Raw genomic sequence first — 24,228 nt, forward strand, 5'->3', positions numbered from 1 at the left:
AGGTGAACAAACAGAGAAACAGGGACAAGTCGTAGCTAACCATTACTCAGAGAAGTGATGTCAACAGCACTTTGACCTCAGAGGTCACTGCTAGAAGAATGTGGACTTAATGAGCATCGGGGGAAGATAAATATTGCAGACATTATTACACAGACAGAAGGTGGGGCACAGATTTCTATAACGAGCTGGTAAGAGGAGGTGGAGGGGCAGACCTATAAGATCAAAGCATACCATGTCGAGCTCTCAGGGCGTGGACGTGGGCCATTAGGGTGGGACGCTTGGACAGGAGTGGGAGTCATCAGATATTTTCTAACACTTCATCCCTCATAAAAGAGCAGCCTCTAAAAATAGGGGCATGTCCAAATGACGTCTCCGGCAGGTTAAATAACAACATTTGCTCAAGCGCCTTCAGATGTTCTGGGTAAAAGTGTCACGGCGGTAGAATATAAACATTCATTAAGGTTTCTGAACATGACAGACCATGTTTTATGCATCATCAGATAATTTGTGTTATGAATCCTCTTGTGGACAAAGGCAGAACTGCTGCTGAAGCACAGCAACAAGGCCGGGAAATCCAATCCAATAATATACATAAATATGTCTGTAAAAGCCGGTCTATGTTATTCTCATTGTCACTGAATCCCATGAAAAGAACAGAGGCAACAGCAAATTCTTTATACCAACACTGAGCCATTTTCTTGACACTGTAAGTACATTTTGATGATACTTTTGTACTTTTTCTTATGATATTAAGTTGTATAATCGAGCATTTCTACATTCAAGTATTTTTATCCCCACATCTGAATACATCTTCCACTGCTGGTATAACATGGTTTCACACAAATACTCAAATGTTGTACTTAAACGCAGCTTTAAAGCACTTTCACTGCTTTTCACTTAATGCTACTTTATACTTCTACTCCACTTGATTTCAGAGGAAAATATTGTAGTTTTTACTCCACTGCAATTATTTGACAGCTCAAGATACTTTTTACTTTGCAGGATCTAGAGTTTGCATACATTCACAACATCTTAGAAATATGAAACATAATGCCTTCGTAGAGATTAAACATTATAAAGCAATAACGCTGTTTCAGGAGTAATTAAATGAGTTCCAATGCAACCAGCAACACCCCAAAAATGCTGCTTAAATACGATGATAATTGATGTACTTTTACTTTACTTTTTTCAGGACTTTTGCTTGTACTACTCTTATATCACCAGTATGTGATCCCAGTACTTCCTCCACCACTGCCCATGATTTTTACATCCATATGCATGTTCAGTTCATGTGAAATAACGCACAGTTCTCTCAGCACCCGGGTGTAAAATCAGCAAAACATCAGACAAAACATGAACTGTCATCATCACCATGTCATGTACCCACAATGACAGAATGACAGTGAATCATGTTATTAGCTCCTTTGCTGCCATAACATATCTGATACTTCTCCGTCAACACCTCAGGCTCCCTGGAGAAGAGACGCCCTGCACGAGCACGCCACAAAGCCACCTGTGTGTCCCGAGTTTGTCTCTCTAAATACTTTGCACAGCTCCACGCGGGGAGTAGGCACCGGATGAGGGCCCAGATGGAGGAGGAGGGGGTGGCGATGGTGATGATTTAAGATTTTCAGGGCAGGGGGGTCTCAAAAAGTCAGTGTTAATGACCACATAGAGCCCAGTGAACAGTGAAACCATTGTTGCTGCTGAAGCCTGCCATTGCAGAGCCCGTGCCCGCTACTGTCTGAATGCATACAAATCCCAGCTTGACGGGCACCTGTTGCGTGGATTCTTGCCCTTGACGCTGCTGTGCTCTGCTGGATGGTGGGTGTGGTTTTGGTCTCGTTCTGACCCAGACTTGAACTCCCTTACAGCTGTCGCTGTTCCACACAGCTATTCCAAACCCTCTGGCACAGAGAGCAGCACTGGATACTGCAAGGAGGGAAAGAGAGGGCAGAGTGAATAAAAGATAACAAGTCTAAATATTCATGCATAGTGAATATAAGACGGCCAAAGAAATCATTTGCTGCATGATGAATTTTTTTACTAATAATACTTTTAGTCCATTTCGCTAATGATGCTTCCTTACTTTGACTCTGCTGAGATTTTGCTTGTATTTTTTTTATCATATTGTTGCTTTTCCAGCATTAAGAGAGATTTTAATGAACATCACAGCTGCTGCTCCTGTTGCAATGCTGCTAAAAATGTAACAAAAACAAATGTCTGAACAGCCTCTGATGATTATTAATTATTAACTAAAGTATTTTATGAATCACTTTGACACTACGGATAACAGCTATGTCTAAGCCAATGTTTTGTGACACTGACAGTTCTGTTTGCATCACTCATGTTTGTTAAAGTGAATATTCTTGATTGTTAACAAGATTTTATATATCTATCTATCTATCTATCTATCTATCTATCTATCTATCTATCTATCTATCTATCTATCTATCTATATATATATATATATCTATATATATATCTATCTATCTATATACCTCTATAATATATATATATATATTGGTAAAAACTGGACTTGAGTACTTTGTGATTTGTAAAGCATATATACATATAAACAGATTTGGAATACTTGCTTGGTCATAAAAACTGTATATGTATGTGAAAGACTGTCCTTCATATAACTTCAATTTAAACTCTTTTTTTTACTTTCTTCTTCCTTAATTTTTTAATCCTGTAAATTTTGTTCTCTCAATAAAGTTTTGTGAAAATGTTTGTATTTGTGACACTTTTAAAATTGATTCCTCTATGACTATGACTCTATGATTTTACATGAATGTAACTGTGAAGTACATTTAAATATAAAATAAGGGTCTTTAAAGCCAGTTTCTAAGTCCTAGTTCTTTTTTTAAAGCAACAGCGACACCTGCGGTTAAGAGCGCGTAATTACACCATTATAACGTTATAAGTATATACTTGAAGATGGTCTCTAATGAAGACGATTGAAAATACGGATGAATTGTGCACGATAATGTACAGAATAAAGACCAATATTCAAATGAGGTGCGCGCTAAAGGTCATATTCCTCCAGGACAAGAAAGCAAAATAACCCTTCAACATAGTAAAGTCGTTGTTTTTATCTAAATAACTTGCTTAAACGACGTATTTTGAGCGTTTTAACTGGCAAAGTTTTGACCGTGACGTTTTCCTACTTCTGAACGAGTCCACAACTGAGCAGACTCAACACACAAACACAAGAAGCAGACACAAAGTGTTTTTTTATATATATATTGTGAAACTTCATGGGAAAAAATAAGAGGAAGTGCGCCACATGCCCTGACACTGGGGGAATAAGGAAGTTGGCCCACCTTGCTGCAGAATTGCATAGGTGAGGGAGTGGCTACCTGCCGCCTCCCGCTCGGCTGTGAGGGACAAACTGTCAGGCCTGGACTCTCCGAGAGGAATAACACTTTCTGCCAAGCGCTTCTTCTCAGAGGAATTCAATCAGAATCAGGTATGACCCAGGATTAACACGTGTTCAGGTGTATTTTAAGCATAGGGTCTCTAATTTCTGCTGAGGTGGGCTAAAAAGGCCATTACAACTAACACAAGTGCTGCAACAGGCCCACTTTACAGAGGTTGTAAACAGGTGAAGCTTTAACCTGCACTTTTGGTGTTTAACTGGTGGTAAACAACATGTGATTTTCCTTGTTAACAGATTTTATTTGCTTTTTTTTTTGGTGGGACTGTGCAAAACGTGAAACTTGGCTTTGCAGCTTGACTAACTGTGTTTTCCAGGTAATGAACTGGTTACGATGTGAAGCACAAACTGCCATTTTCTCCCAGAGAGAGGAGTTTGTTCATTATCAAAGCAAGTCTGTGCAGGTGGAGCAGCAGCCAGGCACATTCCAGCGCCTGGGGTCATGACGTTGCAGCGTGCAGACCCTCTGCACAACGCTGCTCAGAGAGCAGGCCTGTCTGAAATCCTGCCTGTGTTGACAAGCACCTACCTGGAGAAGAGGCTTCACTACGAGGCCTGTGCGCTCGCATTTCATAGCTGCTATAACTCTCTCTCCATGAGAAACGACGAGCTCTTTCCACCATTTTTAGTTCAGTGATATGTCAACAAAGCCCAGATAGTCCAGCCGATATATGAGTTATACAATCAGCAGATTTTTGCCTGGAAAACATCTTACATTACCTTTGAAGAGATAGTACAGTCTGATAGAGAGCATGAGATGATTTCTCAGAGTTTGTTGCTGACAGTTTTCCTATAATGTTTTCCTATAACACACAAACTGCATGTGATGACACTTGGAATGGGTATTGATACACTCAGAGGTGCATGTCATGACAGATTCTGGCAAAGACAGCGTGTCCTCCATTGCACCACTGTGCAGTTGACTTACACAGACTGTTCAGAGACAGACAGCTCAGAGACACAGTGTTCAGAGACATACTGCTCAGAGATAGACTGCTCAGAGACACAGTGTTCAGAGACACACTGCTCAGAGACACACTGCTCAGAAACAGCCAGAGGTTGGACCTGTGTAGGAACTACAGCCTCATTGATTCTGGATTTTTGAGGCTGGTACTGATATTTGGTAGTTATATATACAGTAGTATATATCTGCTTATCTACATCCCTGCATGGTCATGGTGTGAGTGAGAACAGCGATATTCAGAGAAATCTGTACTACCACTTTCCCACCTCAGGACCTAGTAACAGGGAAAATGGCGGTATGGCTGTTGTGTGAATGAAAGCAGTGACATTGCAGGGACATGCGGATGCGTCTGACGAAAGACGCTTTCACGTGGAGCGAGCGTACCAATCACAAGACACGCTGATACGGTATTTGAGTCCACGACTTTATACTTCTTCTTTTCTTCTTATTTTCTCAATCGTTTGGTCTCTCAAATGTCAGAAAATAGTGAAAAAATGTATTATTGTTTTCTTGGATGCCTGAAGATACTTTGTTTACACTGATGTAAAATAGAGAAAGGCAACAAATCCTCAGTAATGAATGTTTGGCTCTTTTGCTTGAAAAATGACTGAAACAATTGTTTGATTATGAAAATTGCATACGCACAGATATAAAAATATATTTGCAGTAAGCTGATACAGGCCACGATATCGATCTGGCAGGTTTACCGGCCTGGCTCTGGTAGGAACTCTCAGAATGGACTGACTATACAGAAACTAGCAGCGTAGCCTTAGTAGCAAGATAGTCTGGCAGCAAGTACATGAATAATCATGTAGTTATTCTGGTTAAACCTTCTTTCAGGCGTTTCCCGCCTGTGTGCGGTCAGAACAATTTCTCGGACACATGCTGCAGTGCAAAACCGCTCCAGCCTGCCTGCTCAGGTGCAGCCTTGTTGAAGTCTGTTGCTTCTCCACCTGCTGCTGTGGAATCTCGTTCTCATTTGTCACAATCCGTCACCCTGAATCAGCCCCCGTCACTCACCTCCCGCCGTACATACTGTACATTACTAACAGAGCACGACGGCTCAGTAGCGGCAGCTGTGATGAGCAGGAATAACCGTTAATCTAGACAAATGTTTGGGTACTGAATATTCCTATTTATTGTCCCGCTGCAGCGTTTGTTGTGGCTGAGCGTTGAAAGACTTCGCTCACTCCACCTTGGTGTCGGTTCGTGATGAAAATCTCCCTCGGGAACAGTTACAGTTACCATAACAACTCAAGTGCCAGCTTGACAGTGTGTGTGTGTGAGAGAGAGGCAACAACACTGCGAGCCTGGAGAGTGTCGCTTTTGTTCACTTGAAAAACCTGCAGAACTGTTAAAAACAGCTAGAAGAAAGGACTTTATGGCTGTCAGTGATTTGAATCAGGGTTTTTTTTTTTGCATTGCATTGTTAAGTGATGCAGATTTGTTCTTCATCTGCTTTGACTGCCCTGCTTACAAAGTAATAGGTAGACTATGAAATTATAAGAAAAGCTCAGGGTGAGTGGATTGTAACAAAATTATGTGATACAGCCTCATTATATCCATCATCATTTGAAGATTTTCAATGCTAACGGCAATATGATATTTGACTTTTCATACTGATACCAAAACAAGACCTTATTTTAAGAAATATAAACACATCTCTTTTTTTTTTAAGCAAAATAAACCAAAACTCCTCAAATTTGAAATACAAAAACATACATAATAAATACAGTCTATATACAATCTAAATTTAAAATGTGATTTTGAGCTTTAAATAACTAAATAGAGAACAGTCAATAGCTGCAGCTATGATTATTTTCACAAATCATTTAATTAATTGTCAGTAATTGTTTGGAAATAATGAAAAAATGTCCATTACATCTTCCTGAAGTCCAACGTGGCTTCTTCAAATTTTTTGACAAAGAAAAACTGTATTTTCAAGCACAAACGTTTGGCATCTTTGCTCGAACAATGACTTACATGATTGATTTTTGAAATTTAATGTCATTTCACTAATCGGCGAATCACTTAAGCTGTAATTTGATGCCAGGTTTAGGTATCGACAGGCTCATTAAGCACACATTCTGACATGTCGAAGCAGGAATGGCACAGGTGTAACTAATAACATTAGTGATGGCTGCGTTGCGTTTAGGTGAGCCTGGTTTGGTATTGTGCGTGCTGGCCTGCCGGAGAGGCTTCCCGGAACACTTCATGTAGTCAGCTGTGCTTTTTCTGCTATGACAAGTCAAAGTGTGCGCAGTGAAAAAGGTCCATTGAGGTTTGTTATGCTGCCTCGTTTTCACCAGCGTCAATATATCTAGCCCCATTGTTTTGGTTTTTAGTGTTTAAGCATTAGAGACTAAAGTCGAGTCTCACCCACTTGTTAGCTGAAGGAGAGTGGAGGTCACAGGAATTCAGCAGTGACAGAGAAAACATGCCCAAACATTCTCCCGAGTTTTTTTTTTTTTTTTTTGGCTGTTTTTTTGGCTGCAGATTTCACAACGTTGCCCGATCAATCTGTAACATATATACGCCTCTAGGTTTACTCATCGCTTCTTCCACATGAGCCAAGGAAGCGTATTTGTGTATCCACAGCCCCACATGCTCTAATCCAAGCATGTTTTTTTTTTTTTTCTTAGAAGTACTCCTAAACTTCACCCTCTGCCTCCTCAATCCACCCTTATCAGGCCTCCCACACCCAGGTGATGGTGCAACATGCCGGCCAGGCTGCACACTCATCTTCACTCTCTTTCCCTTTCTCTCCTTCTCACGACACACACACACACACACGCATACTTACACACAAACACACCCACACGGCCCTGCTGGGGAATTCATGGCCTCAGGCTAACAAAACACAACCCCGTCCAACAGCGTCGGAAAGCCCTGAGAGGAACTAACAGAGCTCAGCTCCCTCACGGCAGACTGACAGCATGGAGGTTCATTTATGAGAAAACACGCTGTGAATGCCAAAAGGCCCTTTTCTGATGGACACTGTTGTGAGGTGGGTAACTGGCAGAATCTCTCTCTCATAGCCAGGCGTGTTTTCAAGGTTGCTGTCAAGTATTTAGCTCACTCTTTCTCTGTTTGCTGAGTCAACATCCCCTCAGGTTTTTGATTGACAGGGCAGGATATTAATGTGAGGAGCCGAGGTCGAATGTGTTCAGGTTGTTGAGGTGAGAGCAGCTCTGGATGTATTTCGCTCCTTTTTTTTATTTGATGCATCAGTGGGTTTCTGCCCTTCCCAATGTCAGATGTAACCTGAAAGTTCATCCACCGTGTGTGTGCAGTGAGAAGACTTCAGTGGTTTCCAGTCGTGTATTCGTAGCTGTGGTTGTGGCTGTGTGTGGAAGCAGTGGTTGGAGCAGGATCCCCAGCTGCTGGGATGTATTTTGCATGAGCTATATATGTCTTAAAGGAATAGTTTGACATTTTGGGAAATACACGTATCCGTTTTCCGAGAGTAAGATGAGAAGATCAATATCGCTCTCATGTCTGTATGCTAAATATACAGCTGGAGCTAAGAGACAGTTAGCTTAGCTTAGCATAAAAACTAGCCTGGCTAGGCAACAAAATCCACCTTCTAGCACTTAAAGCTTACAAGCTGGCAAACTGTATCTTGTTCGTTTAATCTGTGCTAAAACTGAAGGGTGAAAACGACCTCGCAGCAACTCCAGGAAGTCGCTGCACTTGGCCAAGCAATAGTCTGGTATGTAACCCACCATAAAATCGTAAATTGTCATCTTTGGTTGTCAGTTTTTTTTTACCTACCAGCACAGTGCCCGTTCAAAGTGTGCATGTTTGGTGTTCCTCAAGTATTTCTGAAGACCCGCTCACTTGGGTGCTGGGATGGACACCTTCCGTGAATGTTGTGTCCCCTAGCGTGAGAACATGAGATAATCAGCTACCTTTTTGGGACCAGGCTATTTCTTGGAACAAAGGTGTTCATTCCGAGAGTTCATTTGTTTGAGTTTAGTGAAATGAAATGGCCAGGACACAAATATTAATTGTGATTTCAAACAAAGATAGCATTCAGCTTAATAGGGAACAGGAGATAATCAGCTGGCTGCTGTCATTGCTAACAGCTAGCTTTTTGCGACCAGGCTAACTAGCTATTTAGGCCAGGCTATTCAGGGAACAAAAGCGTTCATTCCAAAAGCTACAACGACAGACTTACAATGTAATATCTCGTCTCTCTGTCTTCACCTGTTCTTGAATGTACTGCAGTACACTACACAGTAGTAACACACTACTAATGAATAAGTCCTGTAGATCTTAAGAGCTGGCTATGGACACTGTACTTCCTTAGGTCCTCAGCAATTCACCTGTGAAGTTGATCGGATGAACAGATGAACGGTTGTTGAGGAAATTGAAGGACAGAAGTACAAACATATGGACCGACAGACTACTTCCATTTTAGTTAGATTAAACAAACGAGATACAGAGTGTTAATTGGTGAGCTTTAAAGGCAGATTTTGTTAACTGTGTACACAGCCAGGCTAGCTGTTTTCAGTCTTTATGCTAAGCTAAGATAACCGTGTCCTGGCTCTACCTTAATATGGACATATATGGGAGTGTTGTCACTCTTGGCAATAAAGCAGGTAAGAGCGATTCCCAAAATGTCAAATCATTGCTTTAAGAAGGACAGATGATCTGCTTCAGTTGGACTTTTTTCACAGCAGATTCTTGCATGTAGGATGAACCAACACAAGTTGCATAAGAGCCAAGAAACTACTACATGGGCTGGTTAGTCATCGCTCTGTTAGTCACTGTTGTTTGGTTTCAGATAAACTTAGGTGTTGTTTGGGTTTCGGACATGTTGCTGTCCCTGTCGGCCTGTTACATGCACGTTCAGGGACAAGGAGGAATTTTCCTCATTGATGTGGACGGTACGTACAAGTCTCCACACTGTCACAGTTTTTCTTCATGAATCACTTGAACTCACGGTTAGGAAGGAATGTAATCTGAGAGTCAAATGATGTGAGTCATAGACACCACATGGCACAAGATCACAGCATCAATGTGAAGCATAGCATGACTGTAGTACTATGATGAAGCAAGTCACAGAACAGTGTGTACTCTTGTGTTTAAGACACAGTATTGTCACTACAGTCTTTCATTCAATATTGCAGTTAGATCTTTCCTTTTCCTGCACCGCAATCTTGAAAACCAGCATCTTATTGCCTAAATCAGGCTGTCCTCCTCCGCCTTTCTAATCTATCTACGGCAGGTTTAAAGATTGCAATTAATCCCAGTCTCTTTCCTCTGTCTGTCAAAAGGATGATGTGGGTATGATGGTGCCGACCCAGCCTTGACAATGTATGAGGTGATGTCCGGTGACACCTTGTCCTGGAAGGTGCCCAGTCCAAGACAAAGTGGCTTAGAGTCTAGCCCCGAATCGCAGTTCACTGGTGACGGAGGGCCCGTCAAGATCCTCAAAGTGTGCTTCTGCACCAACAACAACCTGGGCAAGAACTTTAAGCTGGTTAAATGTGACAGCTCCTGGCAAATAAAGGTGAGAGTAATCGTAAAAATATATGAGAAAGGGAGGTGGGTGATGTGACTGTGATAAAGAAATCTTACTTTATTTTGAGTTGAGATTGCAGGCTGGAAGAGGTGGAAGGAGGTTTTATTTGGCCTCCTGAACATGCAGGAGAGATAATAAATCCTTTATCAGTGCACAAATAATCTCTGAGTGTACAGCAATAAAAGTTATCTCCTGCTCACTCTGTCTCCTTCAGGCCATCATTCGTTCCATTCTGGTCAGTGGCCGACTGGGGCCGAACATCGAACACGGTAGATGCTACGGCCTCCTGCTGAAGCACCTGAAGTCCGACGAACTTCACTGGCTGCATCCGGATCTGACCGTCGGGGAGGTGGAGCAGCGCTACGAGAGCCATCACGTGGAAGCTGAGTGGAGGTACGGACCAGTTGCTCAGACGCTTTTGACCTTGCAGAGTTCGTGTTCGGATGTTATCCGATGAGAGACATCTACAGTGTTTGATAAACCCGCGTTTTGTTTTTTTTTTTAATACAGGTACGACCTTCGTATCAGATACGTTCCTGTCAATTTCCTGGAAAAATTCAAAGATGACAGATCTACGTTAGTCTATTTTTACCAACAGGTAACAAGCTGCAGTGTTGTGTTTACTTTCTACACAGGGAGGAAGTGGGACAATTGTGTAATAGTCCAGCATTAATGAAGTTTATATTGGGGTGTCTGAGTCCTCTGTTTCATTTAACTGTGACAGGTGCGCAGTGATTACATGCAGTATCATGCCAGTAAGGTCAGCGATGGGATGGCGCTGCAGCTCGGCTGTTTGGAGATCAGGTGAGTCACTGCTTTCCTCCTGTTCTTTGGCTCTCACTTGTAATTTCACTCGTTTTATTCCAATGTCCAATGGTGAGAGCTTGACTTACTGTTTGGGATGAAGAACAATTGGTTGTATAGGATTTATTAGTTGCTGAGATGCTTTCTTTTACCCTTTTCACAGGAGGTTCTATAAGGACATGAATTCAAAAGGTCTAGAGAAGAAGTCCAACTTCGAGCTGCTAGAGTGAGTGTTTATTCTCCTTAATGTTGTAACTGTAACTGTGGCGACATTCGGCAGCTTCACTCAGACGATCACTTTGCTCTGTATGGTTAATATAGAGCCTTAGTTACAGTCATCAAAGCCTTTTTAAAGCCGCACTGGATGATGATAGAAATGTCTTGGAGCAGCTTGGCTTTGACTTGTAGTTCACTAATCTGGTGACATATGATGTTTTAATCAGGCTTGGTTTTAATCTTTTTCTAAATTGTGCTTTACAACTGCAGAAAAGAAGTGGGCCTGGACCTTTTCTTTCCTCCGGAGCTGATCAACAGCAAGAAGGTAAACTATCCTCACTACGACTTCAGTTCTTAATGACTTTTATTTTCCTGATTTAGACCATCATCAGATTGTACATTAAATGAGTAAATCAAATCAAATTTCCCTGTTTGTGATCCAGTCAAGGCAGCTACGGAAGTTGATCCAGCAAACATTTCAACAGTACGCAACGCTCAAGGAGGACGACTGTATGGTCAAGTTTTTTGAGACGCTCAAAGATTTCGTCAATTGTGATGAAGAGGTTTTCCCATGTGAACTAGTGGTGAGTGGCAACGTTATGTTCAGATTCTGAGCAACAACTCTCCGACTTTATTTATGGGCCACCTTTCAAAAGCCAAGTTACTAAGTGCTATACAGTAAAAACTTAAAAACTGTGTAATAAAAGCAAATACAAGGTTGGGTCGCTGTAAAACACAAAAAGAAACAGAATGCGATGATTTGCCAAACACTGAAACCTCATATTGAATTGAAACTAGCACAAAGACAACAGTTCAAATATTGAAACAGAAATTTCATTGTTCTTGAAAATGATATCCCCATTTAAGAATTTGATGCCAGCAACACTTCTCAAAAAGAGTTGTGACAGGGTCGTGTTTGCCGCTCTGCTGCATCACCTCCTCTTTTAACAACACTGCTGTGAGCGTTTGGGACCCGAGGAGACCAACTGCTGTCATTTTCAAACTGGAATGTTTTCCCATTTCTGCTTGATCAGAGTCTCCTTTGTTTTCGTAGTCGTAGTTGTCGTAGTCGGGACTGCAGGAAGGTCAGTTCAGCTGCTTTAGAGCGGTGAACCTTACTTCAGGAAGACTCAGCCTCTCTGGAGGCTCTTTTTATGCCCAATCATTATACTCACCTGCTGCCAGTTAACCTGATTAATTGCGAGATGTTCCACCAGCTGTTTTCTTTTAGGATTTCACAACCTTTCCAGTCTTTTGTTGCCACTGTCCCAACTTGTTTGAAACCTGTTGCTGGCACCAACCCTCTAAACTAAATGAGGATATCGTTTTCCACAACATATTTTCAACGTTTGATCTGTTGTCTTTGAGCTAGTTCCAATTAATTATGGGGTCTTAATGGTTTTCAAATCATCGCATTGTGTTTCTATTTCACACAGCATCCCAACTTTTTTGGAAACAGGGTTGTGGGATCCAGAACTTAAGATATAAAAAAAGATAAAACAATGTAAATAATTACAGGAAATACCATCAGTTAAGACAAAGCCATATGATAATAGACTAATGAAGATACAGACAGGAGTCAGACTGCTCAAGGCTTTAAAAACAAGTTGTAAAATCTTGAAATCAATTCCAAAACTCAGGATTGGTGTAACGTGGTCACTTCTCTTAGTATGTGTTGCCTTTGTACCAATTTCAGCTTCTTTGGATGTTACGCCTGCTAATGCTCCAGTGCATTGCAATAGTCAAGTCTGGAAGAGATGAAAGCGTGTGTGACATTTTCCAAGTCTGCAGAGGAAAGGAGCGACCTGATCTTTATTAGCTGTCTCAGTTAAGCAAAGCAATCCTGCACCACTTTAGTCGGCTGAGCATCAAAGGACGCTTGCGGACCTCTTTTTGAACATCATGATAGTCACAGACATGAGGATCTCCAAGCCTCAGTCTGCTCTTCCTCATGTTAACATTACAATCATTTAACCACTCTCACCTGTCAACAGCAAGGCTGGAGTCTGTCGGTGGAGCTGGTCATCGGCGGGAGGGGGATTCGCCAACGCACACAGAAGAATTCAGCGGTAAGCATGTTGAAGGGAAGGGAGGGATTTGACCTTTCATCGTATAGCACATCATGTTGAGTTAAATACCCAATCTGTCTCGCCTGGATCAATGTTGTACGTTAAAGGACATTTTGGAAGATCCGCTTATTCGCTTTCTTGCAGTTAAATGAGAACGGTGATGCCACATGGAGCTACAGCCAGTAGCCTGTTAGCATGGCTTAGCATAAAGAGAGGAAACAGTCCTACATGCAGTATAACCCCATGGAAAATCACAATTTGTCAGTTTCTGCACAGATGAAACAAACTTAGTGAACACCGGAGGTTTCTAGAGGAGTCTTTCCCATTGTTTCAAGTCTTTATGCTAAGCTAAGCTAGCTGGCTACTTCATATTTATCGTGCAGGCACAAGAACTTAAGTGCATGTCCCAAAATGTCCAGCTAGTCCTTTCAAGCAATCCCATAATTTCTTAAAGTAACTGGTCCTGACACAGCCGGCAAATGTAATCGCCTCCATCATAATTGAACTCATTGTGTTCTTTTTTTTGTGCCTCAGCCTGTTTTTCTAGCCGACTTCAAACAGATCAAGAAAATTCAATGCTTATCTCAGGGCGACGGCAAGGCTCTCATGAACCTCGACATAGAGGGGGCCAGACAAGTAAGTACCACAACGCCACTATCTCCCTGTTATACAATATTACTTTGTACAGAATCGGAGCAGCTGAAATTAGTAAGGACACAGGATATTTGATCCGTCTTTGTCATGCCGTCTCTGATAGTGCCTGTCGATCAATGTGGCCACCGTCCCTATGGCAGAGAACATGATGGATCTTATTGATGGGTACTGCCGTTTGGAAAATGACACAGATGACAGTGTTATCTACCGGCAAAATAAAGGTGTGTACGACTCGGCTGCTTCCTCTATTGCTTTCTCAACATCACCGTGGTTACTGCTACAATAAAGGGCAGGAATGTGTTGTTTTTAAGGATGGAGCCTTAAAGTCTGCATAAAGGATAATTAGAATCTATTACTTAAACTTAATTATCATAACCAATTTATATTCTAGATGCCAATGCACGAAGTTCTCTACCTGACATTCCGACAGGGTGAGTGGATTATGGCTGTTTTACGACTTTGATTTAAAACTTCATGCCCTTTCTCAGCTCTCAGAGTCCAATCTGCACTCATCCTCTCCTTGGCTGTGATTTGAAATGAAAAGTTGAGAGTTATTGATGAGAAAGACTGTTTTTATTGAGTCATTCTGTCAGCGCTCTGAGGAGCCATGATTTGAAAACTTATGATCGGGGCTTTCTCTCATTCTGTCTTTTCTGTGGAGCAGCAGAGACACCAGCTCCATCAGACACAGCATGGGTGAGCTGACCTCCTTATATAAGACAATATGTAACATCTTCATATCCAGCTTTTAAACCCAGACCTTTCTGTCGTTACCTTGTAAAAACAAGCAGTGAGGTCATGATCATTTCTTTTGTATTTTCAGGGTCAGATATCTACTGTGAGATTCTCGATGAAAGGCCAAAATCAGGTTTGTTGAGAGTTTGCGTTCACGTCTTTTGCACAGCAGCAACCGTGGGAAGGCCCTGCTGAACTTTCACGTGTTTAAATCTTGTGCAGTAGTTAAATACGGCATCGCCCGAGATGACATTGTTCTCGGCCGAATCCTTGGCGAGGGGTTTTTCGGGGAAGTCTACGATGGAGTTTACAAAAAAGATGTAAGTGTATCTTCCGAGTTGAAGTATATCAATACCAAGAGCAAAAAATGATTTGAAAAAATATCCAACTGGCTACAGGCAAATTCATAAAATATTAATGCTTGCAGGAGTCGCTGCATAAAATATTACAAACCTGACTCCAAAATAGTTGGGATGCTCCAAACAGGTGTTTTTGGAGCATTCCACAACTTTTGAGTAGATTTAAAAACAGTTTTGTGAATATCTGCTTATTCTGAATTTGTTCACATTATGAACAGGCTGCGCATATAATGTGCTGTTTGCATCAATGCTCTTAAACATTTCCAGCATCACTGAGTCTTTTTGGGTTGTTGGCTGAACAGAATGGCGAGCGGGTTAATGTGGCAGTGAAGACCTGCAAAGACTGTTCACCTGATGTGATGGAGAAGTTCATGAGTGAAGCAGGTAATCAGGGAAAAAAAATGTGCAGAAAACAATAAAAGAACTGTGAAAGCAATGACAGCAGCACAGTAAACTTTGTGTGTATTTGCCAGTTATTATGAAGAACCTCGATCATCAGCACATTGTCAAACTGATTGGGATCATCGAGGAGGATCCTGTGTGGATTGTCATGGAGCTCTATCAGTATGGAGAGGTTAGTGTCAATCTTAATGTCGGGGTTTGATTTCCAGTTTTAATGCAGTCATGCTGTGTAATTGAACTTTTTAGAGACTGACATTGCTCGTAAGGATTCACACAGTCAGGCACTGCAGCCCACTGACACCTGGCATGAGTCATGTCTGACCATGTTCATGCAGAACCTCCTCTCTGACTTAAATGCTGATGTTCTTGCAGCTCGGGAACTACCTAACTCAGAACCAGAACAAGCTGACAAAAATAACCCTGGTGCTGTTCAGCCTGCAGATCTGCAAAGCTCTCGTCTACCTCGAGGGGGTCAACATGGTGCACAGGTGAGAGACTCCTTCTGTTCTTTGTGTTATTATCCAGGAAGTGGATCCATCTGCACACAGAACATGTAGATTTAAAGGCACAGTGTGTAACATTTCCATATTAGGATGTCTAGAATTGACAATGTTGTGTACTTGCGTGCTCCCAAATGTTTCCAACAATGTTTAAACCCAGAAAAACCTGCAATTTCATTCAAGGTTATGGTGCCTTTCATTTTCATTTTGACTTTGAAGCATCAGATGATACCTCATGGAGTGAGGAAGGAAGTTGGCGAAACGTAAAGTTTAACACATTATCTCGTCCATGAACTTTTCTGACTGAGTCAGAGAGATTTTCATCGGCCATGGTGGCTGCTTATCAGTGAGGACAACAACTTCCATGATCCCATGCCACCTTACCATATCATCAAACCCCATCTTTTGTTTTCTTTGTGTTGATTGAGAGACCCCTAGTGGCAGAAATTGCATACTGTACATTTAACTGTCTTTAAAAAATGATCACACAACGACCATGAGTCACGATGAGCTTGTCCAATCAACTGACACATCTCCTGTAAAGTGAGTCTGGGATGATGACAAACCCGTCACTTTAACAGCTCTAAGTCAACCTGACCAGCTAACACATGCTGATTTTGTATGAAGTGATAATGTTTGTTCAGTATGTGCCGAAGCTGGAGTCTAATAGGTGTTCTGTATGATAAATTAGGTCCTTTGTTACTGTCATAAGAAAAGAGGCACAACCTGTAATAATCTGGGCTTATCACGCAGAGTCACAGTATGTTCTTGAAAAATTTCTGCTGCACAGTGGTGCTTTACAGGGATGGTGAGGAAAACAACAGTCCTATCAATAGATGTAGCTGGAAAAATAAAGTAAAGGCCAAAACAGCATCTGAATGTAAATGGACTCATATGAGATAGTAAGCTTTTCTATTTTGAATTTATAAATATTTATATGAAGACACAACATTGCCGAAAGTTGATGTGAGACGACAAAAACACGTTTCACTCAGTTGCTCCTGCAGAATGTTATCAACAGGTTTCAGGCAGCAAAGCAGCCACTCGTGGATTCAGTCTCCCGTGAAGAAACAACACAAAGGAAATGATTTTCTGCCTGTGCGGAAAATGCAAACATTCCTCTGGTGTTATCGTCTGCTGCAGTCGCGGCAGCACTCGAGAGGCCGGCACAGGTCACATCAGTGAGGGCTGGAGGTCGTTTAAATCTCTCTGCTCTGTCCATAACAGACTGCTCCTCAAATTCTGCTTGTGTTGTCTGTGTTTTCATCATCTTCATCTCCACCCACATAAACCTTTGGCTTATTCGTGTTCTGTCAGAGACATTGCGGTTCGGAACGTGCTAGTCGCCAGTCCAGACTGTGTGAAGCTCGGAGATTTCGGTCTGTCCAGGTACATTGAGGATGAAGAGTACTACAAAGGTAAGAGATGCACTAAGGAAAATCAAAGCTGATTGGACTGTTGCATGTCTTTGTTCAGAATAGACGGACGAGCAAAGAGGAAACATGAAGTAATATGCTCAACTCTTTATATTCCTGTTCAAAAATGAAATACATTGACCTCAAAATACCGGCGTCTTCCATTTCCTTGCAGCGTCTGTTACTCGGTTGCCGATCAAGTGGATGGCCCCAGAATCCATCAACTTCAGACGCTTCACCTCAGCCAGTGATGTCTGGATGTTCGGTGAGCTTGCGAACAAACAGCGCAAAGACATTTAGGGGGTTCGTTTGGGGGCACAAGGCAGGAAAGCACACTCGCTGGCACACGGCGTCAGGCAGGTGGCTGGTTAATCTCCATCCCAAACAAGCACTGCGTGATTTCACGAAATGGTAAAAAGCTTTCCAAAGACTTTTAATGTGCTGTAGGCACACAGATCGATGTCTTCCTTCAGGGTAAACAGGGGTGATGGGTTGGAAATCACTTTCTATACATACACACGGTCTCCTATTTACAAGATTCAATAATCAGTTACAGATTTTAAACATAAATTAAACTCACTGACTCGGCTAGGTCTCAGGTATTTCCTTATGAACTGAGTTTATTTGATTATATTTAATTAAGTGTAATATACTTTGATGTGTGCATTGATTCAGCTCAATGCTGTTACATATACAAAGTGTGAAGTCTGTGTGGTCCTCCATCTTTGTTTATTCATAGTTTCATTACCAGCAGCACCAGCACATTTAAACTGAGTGCTTCATAATGTAGTCTCTGTGGAAAAAAGTTGTGTTCCTCGCTGTCTTCACTTGTGTTGGCCTTTATGACCACGCCAACCTCCATGCTACCTGACCTCTGCTGAAAACCATCCACTTGTGTCCTTTCTAATGACCTGATTTGCAAACATGGACTCATCCTCACTGCTTAGATTTTCTTTGTCTGTGTTTTTCTGTGTTTGTGCTGCCCGATAGCTGTATGCATGTGGGAGATAATGAGCTTTGGGCAGCAGCCGTTTTTCTGGCTTGAGAACAGAGACGTAATCAACCAACTGGAGCAGGGCATCAGGCTGCCCAAGCCAGACAACTGCCCTCCTGCCCTCTACTCACTCATGACCCGCTGCTGGTCCTACGACCCCAGAGAGAGACCCAACTTCACTGAGCTGGTAGTGAAGATCAGGTATTTCTTTATGAAATATTAAAAAGGCAAGCTCCAAGATCTAACTACCTTCTCAAAAGAAGTGATTTGAAATGATTTAGTGCAGCATGTAGCCCATTAGGTGTATTGTTGTACCTCTTTGCTAAGACAAGATAATAACTTTAATTTCTCAGTGATGTCCACAAGATGGAGAAGGAGCAGGAAGTGGAGAGAGAGAGGGACAGAGCGCGCTCCACAAAGTTTTTCGATGGCAAGTTCAACTTTAACGAGCCTCCACCCAAGGTGTGAATCTCTTCAGTCACTGTCACATGTTCCAAAAACAGCACTTATATGGAGCTACTTCCCTGACAAAACTTAACAAACAGAAAATGTCAACATATTTATAATGCGTCATGCAACAGAAACAAATACAACATGTCTTACAAGTACAAAAAATATACCCCGCAAAGACAAAAAAAAATATGACATGACTTTGGGCTCAGGTGTGCTGAGGAATTTCTCACAAGTGTCCTGATTAATTCACACTCCACAACAACAGGTGTCGCTGTGAGTGCATTTAAACATGTGAAGCGTGTATTCATTTTCCAAAAGCAGAAACCTCCAGGCCTGAAAAATATAATTATGGGCAATATGGCCACTTTGAGTGACAGCTAGCCGCTAGGTTCTGCAAACAGGCTTCCTGTGGCCCTCCTCAGCTCCACCCATGCTCCGCCTCTTTTCCCATTTTTGGGTTAACCAGGAGTTTGGCAGAGTCAGGCACTCTGTTTGGGGCCACCATCACTGAGCTTCACAATGGCTCTTTAGAAACCTGTGGGTGACGTCACAGACACTACATCCATGTTTTATACAGTCTACGGTTTTCCAACCTATTTTTAGATGAAGCCGTGCCCACTTCCGTATGACGAAAAACACAACATTATTCAATGATTTTGGCGAAACTGGATTTTACAAATTCAATCTATTTTTCAACCTGCTGTAGCTGTCAGCGCATGTTTTCACCCAAAGTAGGTTGGAAAAACGATAGACACCTCCCAGTGCTTTCAAATTGACCCATAGGGCCACCTGCTGTTGTGGAGGGTGAATTACTCAGGACATCTGTAAGAAAAATCAATACAATCATGGCGCAACGATTGTGACAAAAGTCATGCAGCATTTTTTGTCTGTGTAGGATAGGATGTTGTATTTGTTTCTGATGCCTGATGCATTAGAAACACGTTGTGTTTTGTATTTTTAAAAGAGAATTCATGAGCTTGTTAATGATGTTAGTCAGTGAATTGTAGGGCATTTGTAAAACATGCTTCATTCGTTTGTTAAGTCATGACAGGAAATTGGCTCCATACACATTATTCAGATTTAATGCATGTGTTTTAATGTTTTAATACATCTTTTTGATATTTGCTGTAGCCTTCAAGAATGAAACCAGGGAGGTTTGGGAACACGCTCAGTATTGGTCTGCACATTCAGGTACAGTAGTGAACCCAGGTAACCTCTAACGATGCCTGTTTCCTCTGAGATGACAGGCTTTACTTAACAAGCTTTATTTCTATCTAAGTGATGTGTGTGTGTGCGTGTGTGTGTGTGCGTGCAGCTGAACGAGGCTTTGTGTGCCAGCTCACCCGACCTGGCCAGCCCATCTGAATATCAGTCCCCTGTCGACTCCATGAACACTCTTACGTTGCCGGTCAGGTCCCCTCGGCGTCGAAGCATGGGGGTAAGAAAGACTCAACGGTGTGTGTGTGTGTGTGTCAGTTTGTTACATTAGAAGTCACGTGTTTAAATGCTGGTAAACCTGCGCACTAAAGCATTACACCTAAGTTAAAATGAATGCATTAAGAGAATTTCTGCGCTGTGAACCATCGTGCTTCTTGTTATGCTTCTGATACCAGGAGAGCGAGTTTCTCAGAGTGGAAGCAAACAGCAGGGAGGACGCTCAGCGCCTGTGGCAGAGGGAGAGGCAGCACATGCAGGACACCCTCCGTCGGCAGAAAGAGCAGATGATGGAGGATAAAAAGTGGCTGGAGAAGGAGGAGAGACTCCTGGTGGGAAGCAGAGCATCATTAACTTTTGTCAACCCCCTCTCTGTGACTCTGTGTCCCTCCACTTCTGAATTCAATGTGGCCCTGGAGGCCACGCTCGACGAGGTGTCGTTAAACAATATCAGCCCACTCGTTCACTCTCGACGCCCCGCTAGTCTTAAATTGAATGCTCCCCTGATAACAGTCCCAAAGAGGGAGTCCATGTTCATATGCTATAAAATGAACCTGCCTGTTCTTTTGCAGGACCCCATGGGACCAGAGGACGCTGCTAGCACAGTGGTACGTCACTGCATGCGCAAACTATGATTTCAGAGTCAGATTAAAGGACCACCTCTAAAACGTGCTTGTTCTCTGTGGCAACATAATAACCAAATATAGTCAGCATGATGTCACACAACATGCAGGAGTTTGCGTAGTCTGCATGATGTGTTCGAGTGCAGGTACAAGGAGACAGAAAACATTGTTTTCAGCTACCTGAAACCTCTGCAGCAGCAGTAACATAAGCTTGATTATTTGGAAATTAGTGAAAGTGCAATGATGACAGTTTGTGATCACTTTGTGTGTGAGTGTATGTTACGCAACATATACATTCTTACAGTAAGACATATAATATTGATGTATATTAATACACATATTTAAATATATATTTAAGTAATAAAATAACATAAGGAAGGTCACATAAAAATAGATGTTTTCTATGCTACTTCAGTGATCACCTTCATTTTAATGCAAAAAACTTCATATTTTATTCATTGGGGATTATCAACAGGCATTCTGGGAAATATAGGACACCATCAGTTGAAGTACAGGAGGTGCATTTAGTGAAAGTTGATGCTACTAGTTTGTAAGATTTAATCATAAGGAATTGAGTGACACAGATCGGGGATATACAACAATGTAAATGAAAACCAGGGGAACTTTTCGTTTAACTTTGGTATTTCTGTTGCTGAATTCTATTCTGCTGTTTACTTGGATTACCTTTGTGCATTATTGTCTATAGTGTTTGAGAGCTGTTGGATATGTTGACAGTGACATTACAGAGAGGATGTTTGGATTTTCTTCTCCTCATGAGATTCATCTCTTATTCTTTCTAGTCCCCTGAAGCTGACGCTGAGAATGGTGAGTGCTTAGAGGAAATCCACAAATCCTCACTTCGTCTGGATTCATTCTGAATATAATCACTCCTCTCTCTATCCTCCCTTCTGTCTTTTCTTTCTCTGTCTCTCATGTTGTCCTCTGTCTGCCCTGCAGCACCTCCAGAGAAGCCCCCACGGCTCACAGCACAGGTAATTATACCGATTCAGTTTTGAATTGGAATATCCTTAAAACACACTCAAAAGGAAATTTAATTATGTTAGCTTGGACTAAAATAAGAATTTATAATGAACTCAATCATCTCAAAAATGTAAAATTACCCCTTAATTGAAAGGGCACTGATGCCACCTTGCATTTAAATGAGTGTCAGTGATCCTTATAAGGTGTCTAATAAGGATTTTCAGTATTAAAGCACATTATTCCCTCTTCCTTAGCCTGCACCCACAGCTGAGCTGGACCGCTCTGACGACAAGGTGTATCACTCCGTCATGGGTCTGGTCAAAGTTGTTGTCCAGCTCAAGAATGACATCACCGAGCTGCGTCCGGAACAATACATCACCATTGTCCAGGTTCACTGAGACACATCTGTTTTTCACTTTGAATTTAAGAAGTATGACTTGCAACTGAAGTCCAACCCACAGCTGATAAATTCCCCTCTCTGATCTCTGCCCACAGTCTGTTGGGATGGCTTTACGAGACCTGATCCGCAATGTGGATGACATACTGCCCACCCTGCACGAGTCAGTCAGGACCGAGGTACTGTATAGTGTCTGCAGCTTGTTTTCTGTACTCTCTCATCTCTTTACTTCCTTTCTTTATTGATTCCTGCCCCAAGCTGCTTCTGCTGCTTGTCCCCGAAATAAAAAGTGACAAGAAGCAAAGAGGAAATGCTTCCATTACTTCAAAAACACCTGCTGATATGCACACAGGGGGTCAACAAAATGTACATAAGGGACATTATGCTGTCCTGTATGTGCTGTCTGCACAAAGCACTGGTGTTTCTAATAATATTAGCATGTCTCCATTCTATTCAAGTGTCCCAGTAATTCATCATACTGACAGTGAGCCAGCATGTGCACCACGAGGACCCTGAAAGTGAAGCAGCTAAATGGAATTCAGCCTTTACTGATGTTATTCACACCTGTGCCTTTCCCACTGTGACATATCAACACGTCTCCCATGACATAGCGCCCGTCCCAAAAAATACAACACATCATCCATTGTGTTTGCAGATCGAGGGCACCCAGAAGCTGCTGAACAACGACATGGCAGAGCTGATCAGCAAGATGCGGCTGGCCCAGCAGAACGCCATCACCTCTTTGAAGGAGGAGTGTAAGAAACAGATGCTGGCCGCAGCACACACTCTGGCCGTGGACAGCAAGAACATGTTGGATGCTGTGGACCAAGCCAGAGTCAGGGCCAATTTAGCCAAGCCTGTGGCCCCCTAGTGGACTATAAACTCTGTTATTCAGTTCGTACATCAAGCTTAAATCAGACTTCTTCACATTTATCGGCCAGAAATAACATATGCACACAGTCGTTTTTTGTAATCAGACTGCTTAAATCAAGGTTGTGGCAGTTCCTTAGAGTCGTATTGTTGACTTTAAATATGATGCAACAACTCGGGAAAACGTGGATGTGTATGCTCACCGAGTTCAAACACTGAAACTGATGATGGCCTCTTTGTCTAGGATGCCGTCATTTCAGACATGGACACGTGTTCTCATTTGTGATTGGTGCGTTATTGACTTATCTGCTCAGAAACAGAATCATCCTTGTACATATAAAATGTGTCGTAAGACAAGTACAACAGACTTCAAATGTTTGAAATGACTCTAAATGTTTCCTCTTCCAAACCTGTGTGTTGTAGCCTGAGTGAAACGTAAAGAAGATGAAACCAAAAAATTCATTCTTGATATATACAGAACATAGTTTCAAGTAAAATTATGAGAGGAGGACTGCAGTGGTGTGGATAGTCAGATATGTCTCAGGTTCAGTTTGGAAGAGTCAAAGGTTTTCATGTTATGTCCAATTAATTATTATAAAATATGACATTCTAGCATGTAAATCAAGTGATACAAAATAAATACCACGATGCATACGGCCGCACATTAATGCCTGTTCATTGATACATATCTCTTGCTGTGGTTGAGTATTGAAATATAGATGCTATATAGATTATCCTCTCACAGTGAAATCTGTGATCACATTCAGTGCTAGCACATACTGTCGATGTCAAGTGCTGATAATGATCCTTCTGTACTCAGTTTTTATAAGTTTGAGACCCAATGGTGACAACACCTGTACAATGTAAAGCAAATGCAAATGTCGAGTCGACACCTATCTGATGCTGTCTATCAAAGACTGTAGAAGCTGTACAAAATCAATGAGTTTGCATTATATTGAACAGTTGTTGCCTGCAGCACTATGGCATTGTGTTTCAGTACAGAGTATATAAACATATCTACATAGCTAATTACGTGCCTGCAAAGTTAAGTATACTTGTTTGTTCCTTTCATGTCTCACTGTGTTGTGGACTCTGAAACTATATTTAGGATGGACAGCTGCCCTCATACCACTCAATAAATGTATATAGATGGATTTTTAAAGGTTTTCAGGTGGGTATTTATTACATAGTATGATCATTCAAAAATAAGTATAATCATGGCTGCATGGCCAGAAAGAAAACCCTGACATAGAACAAAAAGGAAATGATTTCCCAAAGTTCAGTATACTACAGATTCCTAGTACAGCATGCCACTGTTTGTCACAACCAAAGAAGGTTTTTTCCCATTTTCTTCTACTGTGTCAGTCCAACATTTGACAGCTTAGG

The 24,228-nt window shown here is 41.8% G+C and overlaps 1 protein-coding gene across 5 annotated transcripts; it reads left to right on the plus strand.

Annotated features, from left to right (window-relative positions):
• The first annotated feature begins 3,349 nt into the window (after window positions 1-3,349).
• On the plus strand, window positions 3,350-23,934 carry ptk2bb (protein tyrosine kinase 2 beta, b). Of its 5 annotated transcripts, XM_041959312.1 has the most exons (31): window positions 3,350-3,475; window positions 9,689-9,924; window positions 10,151-10,329; window positions 10,447-10,534; window positions 10,661-10,740; window positions 10,904-10,966; window positions 11,227-11,281; window positions 11,400-11,540; window positions 12,951-13,025; window positions 13,560-13,661; window positions 13,783-13,900; window positions 14,071-14,110; window positions 14,344-14,375; window positions 14,503-14,547; window positions 14,637-14,734; window positions 15,076-15,157; window positions 15,247-15,347; window positions 15,548-15,663; window positions 16,993-17,093; window positions 17,266-17,355; window positions 18,081-18,285; window positions 18,438-18,546; window positions 19,669-19,728; window positions 19,853-19,975; window positions 20,151-20,303; window positions 20,544-20,579; window positions 21,395-21,419; window positions 21,552-21,586; window positions 21,830-21,964; window positions 22,071-22,151; window positions 22,628-23,930. In XM_041959312.1, exons 2-31 carry the CDS (start codon window positions 9,727-9,729, stop codon window positions 22,841-22,843), a joined length of 2,982 nt encoding a protein of 993 aa, XP_041815246.1. In that variant the 5' UTR covers window positions 3,350-3,475; window positions 9,689-9,726; the 3' UTR covers window positions 22,844-23,930. The 5 variants fall into 5 exon arrangements, with proteins under 5 accessions (XP_041815246.1, XP_041815245.1, XP_041815241.1 ...); XM_041959311.1 differs by having other exon boundaries at window positions 14,640-14,734; window positions 20,151-20,579; window positions 22,628-23,934; XM_041959307.1 differs by having other exon boundaries at window positions 20,151-20,579; window positions 22,628-23,932.
• Window positions 23,935-24,228: the final 294 nt, after the last annotated feature.

The sequence above is a fragment of the Chelmon rostratus genome, chromosome 18 (genome assembly GCF_017976325.1).
Source record: "Chelmon rostratus isolate fCheRos1 chromosome 18, fCheRos1.pri, whole genome shotgun sequence".
NCBI classification, from domain to species: domain Eukaryota; kingdom Metazoa; phylum Chordata; class Actinopteri; order Chaetodontiformes; family Chaetodontidae; genus Chelmon; species Chelmon rostratus.